General features: G+C 41.4%; 1 protein-coding gene across 3 annotated transcripts in view; it reads right to left on the bottom strand.

The window, feature by feature from the left end:
- myo1b (myosin IB) overlaps positions 1 to 13,783 on the bottom strand; it is a 294,758-nt gene that overhangs the window by 49,483 nt on the left and 231,492 nt on the right. For all 3 annotated transcript variants that reach the window (XM_078228616.1, XM_078228617.1, XM_078228615.1), the window contains exons 15-20: positions 10,678 to 10,740; positions 7,605 to 7,805; positions 6,399 to 6,625; positions 5,028 to 5,228; positions 1,563 to 1,656; positions 768 to 917 (exon numbers count right to left, since the gene is read on the bottom strand). In XM_078228616.1, coding sequence (XP_078084742.1) covers positions 768 to 917; positions 1,563 to 1,656; positions 5,028 to 5,228; positions 6,399 to 6,625; positions 7,605 to 7,805; positions 10,678 to 10,740 — 936 coding nt within the window. The remainder of the gene's footprint in view (positions 1 to 767; positions 918 to 1,562; positions 1,657 to 5,027; positions 5,229 to 6,398; positions 6,626 to 7,604; positions 7,806 to 10,677; positions 10,741 to 13,783) is intronic.

Genomic DNA, 13,783 nt, shown 5'->3' with positions numbered 1-13,783 from the left:
CGCTGCTGCTGCCAAACACATGGTGGGTTGCGTGGAAAATCCCATCCAAGGTTTCATTTCAGAAAGGCTTTTCTCTCCACAGATCTGATCTGAGCATTTCCAGCATTTTCTTTTGTATCTGGAATGCCCCATTGAACTGGCCACACTGTTAGCAGCTCGTACTTCCAGCAAATAACAGGGCAAAAAATCATCTGAACTGCAGAGTGAGGGAGACAATCTAACCAATGGTTTACACGGCCACATTGTGAGAACTACGCTTCGTCGTATGCCACGAAATCACGATCAAAGCCCTCGGTGCTATTCCATCTCTCAGGTGATCAAAACAATGTTTAGGGAGCTGCTCCCTATCAATGTAACCCCCTCCGGACTTTACAACTCCACAGGGATATCTGTGCTCCTCCAATTCTGCCTTCTTCCATATCCTGATGTAAAAAGCTCCACCACTGCTGGCTATGCTTTCAGCTGCCTAGATATTTGAACTCTGGTACTCCATCCCTACACAATCTTACATGGTTCACTGTCAAATGTTATTTGATAGCACTCTTTTGAAGTGGATTGGGGTGCTTTGCTATGCTAATGGCACTTTCTAAATGTAAGTTGTTGTTTCTGCTCCACCTCTGTAGCATTGCTTGAATGTGGTGGGAAGCTTTGTTTAAGAACGTAGATTGGACCTGGCTACCTTGCAGTAAAGGGACAGGAACGACAGCAAGGAAGTGCCTGACCACACAAAATGATGCTGTACTGGAGCCTTTATGAAAACCACTTACAAAATGTCTCTTAGTCCAAGCCGAAATGGTGATCTGACTCTTCTTCATCAACAGGAAGTGTGTGCGGCATTTCCAGCCGCGATAGATCTTCTGAATAAGCGTGGCCAGATCTTCCAGGCGACGCTTTCTCAGATCTTCCAGCTCAAACAGCTGCAGAAACAAATACAGTAATGCAATAAGTTAGGGCAATAGTAAAGGTTAGGGCAAATTTGACAGTCTGACCCCGTGAGGTCACATCAAAGAAGTGCATTGGCAATTGCATTCAGCTTGAATTAAGATGCACCAAATGGCAGAGGGTTTTCTTTTTAAGCAGAGGGTTGTTCAGATATGAAATGCCCTATCAATTGATGGAAGTGTTTTAAAAGGAGAAGTGGATAAATTAATTTGAAAAAGAAAAAAATTAATGACAAAAGAACAAAGTAGTTAGCTTTTAGGAAGCTAACGTGCAATGGACCTTTCTTCCGCGCTGTTAAAACTTTTACGACTCCATGGACACTTACTGCTTTAACAATTTGATACTCAATCACGATTGACATCAGTTATTGGCACAGGAATATTTCTGGTTAATTTAAAATCAGACAGCCAGAAATGGCACTCTGTTGCTACTTGCGGGAATTCTTCTTTAAACCACAAAATAAACACAAGCCAACAACGTTATCAAATTAATTACTTGATAGGATTGTGACCTGCCTGTATTTAATTTAAACTGTTGGATTAATGTGCTTAACTGCTGCTTACAAGTAAATCCACTGAAATTTGAGATAACTGTGAAGGTTACAGCAGGGGATTACCTACCGTTCTGGGATTTCGAATAAATATCTTTGATCTACCATATGAAAACTCTTCAGGAGGGATCTGAAGTTCTGTCAACAGCACTTGGACGCCGTCCCTTTAAATTAAAAGAATATAGTAAGAAGTTTAACTTGATGCTTCTCCTTTGAGCACTGGAATTCTTTTGTAACAAGTACACCAAGTAATTTTACAGACCAACTGTGAGACAAGATCATTCTGAAAAGAAATGAGATAGGCATTTTGAGAATGTGATAGCTTTGAACATGAATCCTTTGTGTTACTATATGTTCTATATTATTCAAGTGAAACTGAATGAGGCTGAGTTTTTCATGGGTGGGATGTGGGGGAAATACTGCTTGCTTATCAGCATCCCGCCCTCCCTCAGCTACCAGAAATTGGTCACAAACCAACTGACTTTTAAAAAGGTTGCCCCGCAACGAAAATACGCTGTGGGTGGTCTGAACATGGTGAGGGTCAGGACGACCACCCCTCAGTGGAAGAAAGTCCCACTCCCAGTTGTCAGCTAATTAGTCCCAGGAGCTCTGGACTGGGGAGTTGTAAAATTCCATGATTCCTGAATGCATTAAAATCATCCAGTTAATCACCAACACTACAATTTTCACTGCTCACACCTTCGTTTTTGTCAGTGAAGTGGGCGGCATGGTAGCACAGTGGTTAGCACTGCTGCTTCACAGCTCCAGGAACCTGGGTTCGATTCCCAGCTTGGGTCACTGTCTGTGTGGAGTTTGCACATTCTTCTCGTGTCTGCGTGGGTTTCCTCTGGGTGCTCCGGTTTCCTCCCACAGTCCAAAGATGTGCGGGTTAGGTTGAATGGCCATGCTAAAATTGCCCCTTAGTGTCCTGGGGTGTGTAGGTTAGAGGGATTGGTGGGTAAATGTGTGGGGACATGGGGTTAGGGCCTGGGTGGGATTGTGGTCGGTGCAGACTCGATGGGCCGAATGGCCTCTTTCTGCACTGTAGGGTTTCTATGATTCTATGATGATATTCCTGTTAATATTTAAAGAAACCTTCATTCCACTATGGGCTTCTAAAGACTGAGTTCCAGAGCCAAACGGATTAGGAAGATGCCAGGTTTGCCTCCTGGAGTGTTCAGAGCTAGCTTGTATGGTGGTCAGGTATGACAGTGGGCTTGTGATCACTATTCAGCTCCCTCAGCAGCAAGTATCCCTTGTTCATGCGATGCCAGTTGAGTATGTGTTGGGCTCCACTATCATCAGCCTGAAGGGTTAACTAACCTTTCAGTACTCATATTTTAAAATTCTTCCAGGGGATGTGGGTGTCGCTGGCTAGGCCAGCATTTATTGCCCATCCTAACTGTCCTCGAAAAGGTGATGGTGAGCCACCTTCTTGAAACTCTGCAGTCCATGTGGTATAGGTACACCCACAGTGCTGTTAGGAAGGGAGTTCCAGGATTTTGACCCAACAGCAGTGAAGGAATGGCGATATATTTCCAAGACATGATGGATAGTGACTTGGTGGGGAACTTGCAGGCGGTGGTGTTCCCATGTATCTGCTGCCCTTGTCCTTCTGGGTGGTAGAGGTCACTAGTTTGGAAGGTGCTGTCAACTGAGCCTTTGAGTTGCTGTAGTGTATCTTATAGATGCAATACATTACTGTCACTGTGTATCAGTGGTGGAGGGAGTGAATGTTGGAAGTAATGGGTGGGATGTTAATCAAGTGGGCTATTTTGGCCTGGATGACATTGAGTTTCTCGAGTGTTGCTGGAGCTACACTCAACCAGGCAAAAGGAGAGTATTTTATCCCAACTTGTGTCTTGTAGATGGTGAACAGTCTTTGGGGAGTCAGGAGGGAAGTTACTCGCCACAGAATCCCCAGCCGCTGACCTGCTCATGTAGCCACAGTATTTGAACTTTAAACAGCTAGTCCAATTCAGTTTCTGGTCAATCTAAAGGCTCATGCACATATATCGACAACTTGGGGTGAAATCCAGGAGTTTGACCAGCAGCCATGAACAATGCTCGCTACAAGTCATTGTTTCATGAAAGGGAAACAGCAGCAGATAAATAACCAACAGACAAACTGGCAAGAAAGTTTAGACTCTCTCCTACACAATATTCAATTGTTCAATAGAATGTGAGAGAGTTTAATGAGTATAACATATTTGCATGTTTTAGTCATGAAGGTAAGTCACATTGTTCTCAGTCCCCCCTTCTCCTGTACAAACATTTTGGGGAAATCAAAACCCAGATATCATCTGCACTGCTTCACTTGTTGCATTTGACATTAATGGGCGACTGCTCCTCAGGGATTCCACTGACAAATTGCTTCCTGAAATATCTTCATTCACTTCAATAATGGCTGGCACTGTGCACCAGTTTGGAGTCATTCGATCCGAAAGGAAAATGCTATGAGGTTGGGTACTGTGCCTAACAGCTTCTAGGCGGCATTTTAGGTTCCAGCTCAGTGCTCAAGCCAGTAAACGACTGCAGCTAAAGACAAATTGTTACATATAAATACTCATTACACATCTGCCTCATAGCTCGTCAAGGTTTTAATTACTGTAAACTAACACAAAAGTGACACGGTGACAGACCAAAAGCAACCCACATGTAGGGAAGTTCTGCCCAGTGTCATTGCCAATATTAATCCCTTAACCAGCATTAAAAATAGATCTGCTATCACAATGCTGTGTGCAACTAGCCACTGCAACTTACAACAGTGATTACACTTGAAAAGGACTTAAAGTTAAGGTTTATTTATCAGTCACAAGTAAGCTCACTTTAACAATGCAATGAAATTACTGTGAATAACCCCTAGTCGCCACATTCCGGCACCTGTACACTGAGGGAGAATTTAGCATGGCCAATGTACCTAACCAGCATGTCTTTCGGACTTAGGGAGGAAACCGGAGCACCCGGAGGAAACCCACGGAGATACTGGGAGAATATACAGACTCCGCACAGACAGTGACCCCAGCCAGAAATCGGACCCGGGTCCCTGGCGTTGTGAGGCAGCAGTGCTAACCACTGTGCCACTGTACTGCCACAACTTCACTGTCTGTAAAGTATATTTAATTATGAAAATTGCTACATAAATGCAACCCTTCTTTCCCTCCATTTGTAACTGCACCTTTTATCTTATAGAGTGGCCAAAACATGGAGACCCTTGATCTGTGCCGTCAAATGCTCCTGAAAAGTCCACTGGGTACATATCAGGAGCAGAAATTCCGACCAAATGTTCTCCCTCTCAATCCAGGAGATATCAGACCAATATCTAGTCCCATCCTGACTAATTAACGAACAGAAAGTCAAACCGTATGACTCAATTACTCACTGAACAAGTTAATTGAGTCACCAAGAGTATGGACCATATTTAATCATTAAATTTTCGGCAGTGTAAGGAAACCAAGGTGTAAAACTATTTTCTCCACTCTTTCTAGACTGTCCTTAAGATAGTAGAAACAAAAACCAAATTGTAACTCCGTACCTTGCTCCTTGCCTCCAGTGGGGCCACGTCTGTGAACATAGCATCTTGTACCTCTCCAGGCAGGACTCGTAAGGCTGCTTGAAAGCATATCCTGCTCGTCGCACACGCACATTCTCCATCAGCCCCAAGTACCTGACCTGGTGGCACACTAAAGCCTCCGTAAAGACATGTGGAGTTTTCTGATCATTTGGCTTGATGCATCTGTAATGTAGCCAGCATAGAACTGATTGGTAATACCATACAAGTAATATTAAACTTCCCCTCAAACAAACACACCCTATTTTAGGGGGCGATATAATCAGATCTTTGGGACTCTGCACTTGCTGTTGCCAAGTAAAGAGACAATGTATTGCGTGTGAAGGTGAGCACCCCTGTTTCACAGTAGTTCTCATTTTTTGGGAAAGAAGGTGGAGTGTCAAAAATGTGTCTTCATATACTTATTGCTTTCCAATGTAGGCAAAGCCATCCAAATTTGAAAAATATATATTCACTGCATGCTTCTGAACTATCTAATTAAAGGTGCACAAACATGGCAGAAATGAGGTTAGTCAAGGGAAAAGCTATCCTGGAAGGAATCAATGAGGCAAAATGCCATGGACTTACAAAATAAGCAGAATGTCAGAAGTCAGAAATAAAAACTGAAGATGGTCAGATGAGTCAATGGTTGGAAAGAAAAATTACACTAACTTTTCAGCTGTAACCATTTGCCAGAACATCCAAATTGTTTACCGAGCTTTCCTTTTCAGAAGCTGATCAACCGGTTCCAACATTTGAGGAAAAATGACACGCTACCTATTTGTTGCAACTGCATATGTTTAGGGTTGCTGAGTGACAAATGGTTTGCTGCAGTGAAGATCCTATTACCAAACCCAAGGTTTCAGATACATCAATGTTGTTTTTATATTGTGTTGAAGGCACAGTTCCTGCACTCATTATCAAGTTGGAAATAAAAACAGAAAATGCTGGAAAATCTCAGCAGGTCTGACAGCATCTGTGGAGAGAGAATAGAGCCAACATTTTGAGTCTGGATGACCCTTTGTCAGAGCTGAAGACAAAGAAAATCGGACAAGATTTGTACTGTAAGTGTAAGGGGTGCCATAGACAAAAGCACAAAGGGAATGTAAATGGTGGTAGTAAAGAATTGAGAATAGTGCTGATAGCAGCCCAATAAGAGATCAGAATGTGTAAATGGCAGAACAAAGGTGTAGAGTATCAAAGGACAACCCAAGGCATGTGACAAATGGCCGATGTTGGAAATATTTGTATCCTGAGTGTCATATCAAGCTTACTATTTCTGAACATTCACAAAATGTTCAGTATTTAATTTCCCTTCTTAGCAAGTTGTTGTGCGGAGTTAAATAAAATTCCCACCTGATATAGTTGGGATTTTTGGTCTGTAGATTTTTCATCAAAGTTGCAACAGAAGCTTTGAACTGTGACCCAGCTGTAGGTGGCCTCTTCAAGGACATCTTAGCTGGGTTTCCTTCTGGGAAAAGGGCTTTGACTAGCACATGGTTGGTCCTCCACATAGCCTGGGACAGGTCGCGATACAGCAGGTCATTGTTTTTATCTACAAATCCTTCCACATGGTACATCACCTTGATTAGGAAACAGAAGCATCAATGTAATCTCCTCTGGCAGAATAACCATCAAACCAAGAATGGCACAATGGCTAGCACTGCTGCCTCAATGCAAAGACCTGAGTTAGATTCTGGCCTTGGGTGACTCCGTGTGGAGTTTGCATGCTCCAATTTCCTCCCACAGAACATAGATATGCAGCTTAGGTGGATTGGCCACATTAAATTGCCCCTTAAGTGTCAATAGATGTATAGGTTAGGTGGACTAGCCATGGTAAATGCACAGAATTATGGGGATAGGGTGGAGGGGAGGGTGGCGTGCTCTTACAGAGATTCAGTGCAGTCTTGATGGACTGAATGGCCTCTTCTGTACTGTAGGGATTCTATTGTTCTAAGACAACCGTAGCTCATTAGGGATAAATTATATAGTTGCAAAATGTAAGGATAAACTTCACAAGTTTGGACAGAGACTTGCACATTGAGGGATTACATCGGGCAAGGGCATGACTGCCTTTTCTATGCCAATTAATTGAACTGAAGCATTAATAGCATATGATCATTTACATCCTGGTAATTATGACTGGATTTGTAAGTTAAATAAATAAAGTAATATCCCATCCTGTCATGGCATATCACTAATCTCTTAACAGGACCTATTTAGTCATTGTGTTCAAACATGAAGAAGATATAATCATTTTCATCATAACATGCAAATTGTATAATTTTTATAAAGAAAATGCTGTTTGAAAATCAGAACAGTGTCAATATAACGCAATTAAATTTGAAGATAGCACAATAAACAGTGAATTAAGATTGTATTTTTTAATGTAAAAAAACAGTTGGATCGGGTTCCATTATTAGTGGCCTATGTGACTGAAGGCAGGAAAAATGTCCTTACTGTCTTGAGTGCCTTTTCTAGCAACAAATTAACTTTGAATAGAGGCAAAACAATAAGCTTTGGATACAGGAGAGACTAATAATTTAGCATCAATTTCTGTACCTTGCCAGCATAGTGTTGGATCCTGAAGCAGTTGTGAGGCAAAGTGGTATCATTAAGGAAGCGAGAGCTTTTGCTCATTCGGCTTTCAAAGCGCTCGTGTACGGCACAGACTTGATTGAGCTTCTCTAAGAAGGTCTCGTCTGTCACTGTGCCAGGCCGCAAGCATTCTTCATCAAGCATCGCCAGGATTCCATTTGTATTCTAAAAATGAACACACATATATCAACCTATGAACCGGCACTTAGGGTGCAATGATACTGCAATATATGCATATAAATAAATACTCATATATGTATACATATACAAACACATCAATGTGCACGTGTGGGTGTTTGTGTACATGCCCATACCATTGTTCGTACATGTTGGCATAGATTAAGGCAAAACTAAACAATCTAGACTTTTCTCCACAGTAACAATTTCCCCAAGCTATTCCTGGACTTCTACTCAAAACTTAAGCTTGAGTATTAGCAAAACAAAAAATAAGTTTCAATTAAAATTAACATAGCAAAATGTGACTGCCACCAAGTAATACACCAAGAAAGGACGAAAAAAACTCTTAACAATAAAGTTTTACTTATTCCATTTGTGGAAATTTTGAGCAGTGCATTTAATAGCTGCAGAAGAGTCTTCTCATCGTTTCCTTCAACACATGCAAGCAGTGCACTTTTGTAAAATTACACAATTTGATGAGGTACACAATTTAAGTAGCTTAGTATGATAATCTCACTGCACAAATGAAAAAGCATTAGCCACATTTTATATACATTTTAAATGAAGATACTCTGATGTGAATTGTTTATAAATAAATTGTTCAAATGTGGTTCAACACGAGTTGTATCTACAATTTCTCCAGAGGAGTTCCAGAATTCACTCATTCTATAAACGGAGACAGGGATGAGATTTTTTGATATTACAATAACCAAAGAGAATGATAGCCAAGTGGTTTTGAGCCATGTGATCCTCTCACTGAATGACCCTAAAGCTACATTGACAAAGGTCATTGGCTCACCTGATCAATATTTAAAAGTACTAACCTGGGGAAGCCAAAAAGAGATGGAAATGGAAAAAAAAACAGATTTTTAAAAATTACACAGTTTAAAAAAAGGTGCTGTATGCAGGATATCATATTGTAATAGGTCTAAGGTAAAAGGTGTAGATAACATCAGCTTATCAGAGAGTGATAGGGTTTTACAGCACAGGAAGAGGCCCTTCGGCCCATAGCGTATACGCCAACCACCAAGCACTTATCTATTCTAATCTAATTGTATCTGGTCTTTGCAGTGATAGGCCACATCAACAGTGGTTTTGTGGTTCCAATTATTTAAGTCCATCAAGAATATCAAACCTAATAGTTAATAGCTCGCATTTGTTGATATAATGATAATATTATATTTAAGCCCATGGTTTCATTTCTCCAGCTACTGTTTTAGAAAAGTTTATGGATGAGAGTTATATAGACTCTATAGTGCAAAAACATGCCATTTGGTCCAACTGATTTATGCCAGTATTTCAATTCCACATGAGCCTCCTCTCACCATGGCAACAATGTCCCTCTCAGCCAGGATTCTATGCAATTAGAATTACTGCAGCTGAAAAGCTTCCAATTTTTCTCCCATTCCATTCCCTGATCTAAGTCAATTTCCAAATTTTCCTGTGGCCATGCTAGTCCACACCAACGTCCATATCGTCCAGTGAAAGCTGGCAAGGCTTGTAGGCTATCCCTGGATGGGAGAGGGTGACTGGGAAAAGTTGCCTCCTTTTTGGACAGGGAGCGCCTATTCAAGGCTCCCCCTGATGTTTTACTTCTCCGTCCACTGTCCACCATGAGGGCCTACTAGCCTGGCCCCAGCAAGATTCCGGATTTACCGTCATCCGAACTCCTGGGCTTCTCTTCTTCAGAAAACTTGCTGTAATACCAGCTGTGGCCAATTCCCCCTGTGGCGCCTCTGGGATAAGAGAGCTCCCAAACAGTCAGTTGACCTGCAGTTTCCAGAGGAACAACTTCCTCTTGGAAAGAGGGCAGAAGTCCTGCCTAGACAATTAAAGGCCTGGTGGCCATCAAACGGCTGTGGGGTGAGCCAATCACATGCAGCAAAACTTATTCCTGACTTTTACACCAGGAAGAAGTCTCACAACACCAGGTTAAAGTCCAACAGGTTTATTTGGTAGCAAATACCATAAGCTTTCGGAGCACAGCTCCTTCGTCAGATGGGGTGGACATCTGTTCTCCAACAGTGCACAGACACAGAAATCAAGTTACAGAATACTAATTAGAATGCAAATCTCTACAGCCAGCCAGGTCTTAAAGGTACAGACAATGTGGGTGGAGGGAGCATTCAACACAGGTTAAAGAGATGTGTATTGTCTCCAGACAGAACAGCTAGTGAGATTCTATCAGTAACCCCCACAGCTTTCCCCCTGATCTTGCAGAATCTCACTAGCTGTTCTGTCTGGAGACAATACACATCTCTTTAACCTGTGTTGAATGCTCCCTCCACCCACATTGTCTGTACCTTTAAGACCTGGCTGGCTGTAGAGATTTGCATTCTAATTAGTATTCTGTAACTTGATTTCTGTGTCTGTGCACTGTTGGAGAACAGATATCCACTCCATCTGACGAAGGAGCTGTGCTCCGAAAGCTTATGGTATTTGCTACCAAATAAACCTGATGGGCTTTAACCTGGTGTTGTGAGACTTCTTACTGTGCTTACCCCAGTCCAACGCCGGCATCTCCACATTATGACTACCATTTTACACCAGGGCCAGGGACCCTGCACACCACCCACTGACCCACCCTACCCGGAAAATGCATCCCCATTAATTGTGCTTCTCACCTTGTCCACCTTTTCCAGTCTCCCTCATGTGTGCATCTGACCTTTCCTTAAAATGCATCAATGAAATGTGCTTCAACCACATCCAAGTAGCAGTGAGCTCCACATACTTACAACCGCTTCAATATTTTTAATGCTAATTTTTAGACTGAAAACTTTAAATTTTATGAAATAAATATAGAGAAATGACAGTCAATTCTTTGCACATCCGCTATTCAAACTGAAAAAGTCCAACTTACATTTTCAATCAGTTCACAGATGATGGCATTGTTGAAGTACTCAATGTGAGTCCATTCAATTCCCTGTGAAATATATGAATGTTTAGAATGTGATTACTGCAACAAAAAAATAGCTCCTTCTAATAATCTTTCAACATTTGGCTAAGGACAGTGTCTGTTTATAACTTTGTTCCGGTTGAGAATATTTTCCAATGCACAGTGACACTCTAAATTGGAAACATTACAATGTCTCTCTCAGCCAGAATTCTATACACTTAGAAACTCTGCGCTTGAAAAGCTTCCAATTCTTCTCCCATTCCATTCCCCAATCCAAGTCAATTTCCCATGCACTTCATGGGAAACCATCCAGGAACATACGTCATGGCACAAGGTCACTTCAGTCACTTTGATGCATGCAGTTCTTTTTCCAAGGAAAGTCATTTCTTGATCACATGTATTCCTAAACAAATCTACAAATTTCCTAAACAACACAGATAGATGCTGTTTCAGGCGAAAGATATGCTGACATATTTTAAAAGCATTTCTATGTGAATATCACCATTGCAGCACCTTCAGCACCTTCAGCATTGCAAGAAATGAGGTTGCAATTTTCACCCTTTAGCGCATCCTAATTGCAGATTTAAAAAAAATACACACTGAAGGAAGAATGGACATAGGAAGAATAAAGGACATTGGAAAGATTCTAAACAGGCCAGCAGGCAAGACAAGGTCTTGATTTAGGAACAAGAACAGAGTATAAGTACCTGGAAGGAGTCTTTGTACAGCCATTAGCAAGGCATCAATAGCAGCAAGCAAGAAAGGGATTCAAAGGGGCTACAGCACAGAAAAAGAACACAGTTTTAAAAGACATAAATACATGCAGTCAACAGTTATGTGGGAAACATCGTGTTCTTCAATATTCTTCGCAGCAAAATGCCATTTACAAACTCAATAAAACAATTCTATATCTAAACAGGCAGAACTTATGAATTCAAATACACAAGGTGTATCTTAGCAAGGCAGCATAACCCTGATTGGCCAAAGTGATAAGGCCAGCAGTTAAAAGCTGGGAAGTTTTACTGTGTGGTGACAAGGGTTGTTTATGAAAAGGTGCATTTAAATTTTCTATTCATCCAACCTTTCACTAAAAGTATGTGTTCAAAAACGTCAGCTACTTAATAGATTGCATTGCACATTATCTGTGATTCCAGATAAACTGATCATTGTTTATCATTTTCACATTTGCAATTCATCCCTGTACAGTTTCTCACATTCTCATCAGCTCTGAGATTTCCAAATTCTGAAGTATTTCCTCCATTCGCCCCTTCTCTCTGGGTTAATTTTCAACTTCCAGCTCCTTCCAGCACAAAGAAAGAAAGAGATGGAACTTTCTAACTTTGAGCGGAGAGCAAGTTTCAGCCTCTGGCCTCAGTGCGCACTGTCTGACCAGGTCTCTGGGAATGCACTATGGTCAGGTACAGTCAGGAAGACTGAGAATGAATCTCATACACAAAATAGAGAGGCGGGCAAGGAATTTTTTTTGCCACTTCTAATTTCAATTTCTAATCGTTTCTACTATTTGAAAATATATCATAGAAGAAATCATAGAAATATACTCTGAACCAATTTCTATTCTTGCGATAATGCTGAGTAATAGCCTTACAATAGAGACTATTGTCTGGGCAGGTGCACTTAATATGGATCAATGCGGTCAATAGAAAATCCTCTCTCTTTTATTCTCTGTTGATTTTCTTCCAATTCCTTTGTTATACTCACTTATTTTTCTCAACAGCTGGAACAGTTAGTAAACAAAATGGTAAATGCAGGCTTTTCCTGCAGCCTGCACACCTCTGGCAATTACACCAATGCTTAAAAGTCTGCTTTAAACTAATCACCAGGCTCAGGACAAGAGAGGAGCTGCAGTTTAGGGCTATCACACCTTTGCAAGTCTTGTAAATTAAAATCAAGCGCATCTGCCTTTTGTCCAGTTGCATCACCTTCATGTTTTTATGAACTTTCTAAACTCTTTCTCTTGATCAGTTTTCTCTCATGCAATAGGTTTACCTCAGCTGCACTGATTGTTCATCATCACCTCCAGACTCGGCAACACCAACACCTTTCCTTCCTTGGCATGCCTTCCTCTACCCTCAACAGACTCTAAACTGGTGATGACTCTACTGCAGTTCTCATCTCCTGATCACGAAGTCCTGATCACTACTTAACACTGCGTCTCTGTCCACAGCATCCGCAATTTAAAATCCTTAACCTATTCTTTAAATTCCTCCATGGCCACATTCTACCTCAGCACTCTCCTCCAGCCCTAAGCTGCATTCCCTGGACGCTCTATTCTTCTGGCATTCCCACATCAACATCTCTTTACCTCTACATTTTTCTCTCCTCCTTTAAATGCTTCCTCAAAATCCATCCATCCGCTTGTGCTTCTGGTCACGTTCACCTTTCCTGACTTTATTGTCCACTTTCCATTTGCTTTCTATGAAGTTGCTGTGGGAAATTCTTACATTAAAGCTGTTTTACAAGTGGAAATTATTGGTGGTTTCTGCCTGCAAGTCTTTGAGAAGTGGGAGCTCAGTTCAGACCTTTGCCCCCTGCCCCTCCCCCCACATCTACCAACACTCGCTCTCTTTTTTGACCCCCTATTTTCCCTACCTTTCCTTTAAATTAAAAATTAAAAAAAGCTTTAGATAGGAAACTCCATTAGGGCTGTTCGACAGATATATCTGTGTGTGGGATAATTTAACAGAATCCTTAGGAAGTGGTGGTTAATATTTACCAACACATTTTAGAGGTTTTGTTGAAATAGTCACTGAGCATGAAAACATTGTAATATTTCTTTAAGCATTCCTATCTACAATTACAAACTATAATTGCCAGAGCTTTTGTGTTCTGTCAAAAGTTGAAAGGTGGATTCATGCTTGTTCTAGGTTTTCATCCAAAAAGCTCAAGTCCTAACGTAAGAATCATAGAATCCCAACAGTGCAGAAGAGGCCATTCAGCCCATTGAGTCTGCACCAACTCTCTGACAGAGTATCTTACCCAGACCCCCTCTTCTGCCCCATCCCGTAACTCCACACATTGCCATGGTTAATCATAGAATCCCTACAGTACA

The sequence above is a fragment of the Mustelus asterias genome, chromosome 14 (genome assembly GCF_964213995.1).
Source record: "Mustelus asterias chromosome 14, sMusAst1.hap1.1, whole genome shotgun sequence".
NCBI lineage: Eukaryota > Metazoa > Chordata > Chondrichthyes > Carcharhiniformes > Triakidae > Mustelus > Mustelus asterias.
Note: the sequence above shows the minus strand (reverse complement) of the source record. Positions and strands in the feature narration are given on the sequence as shown.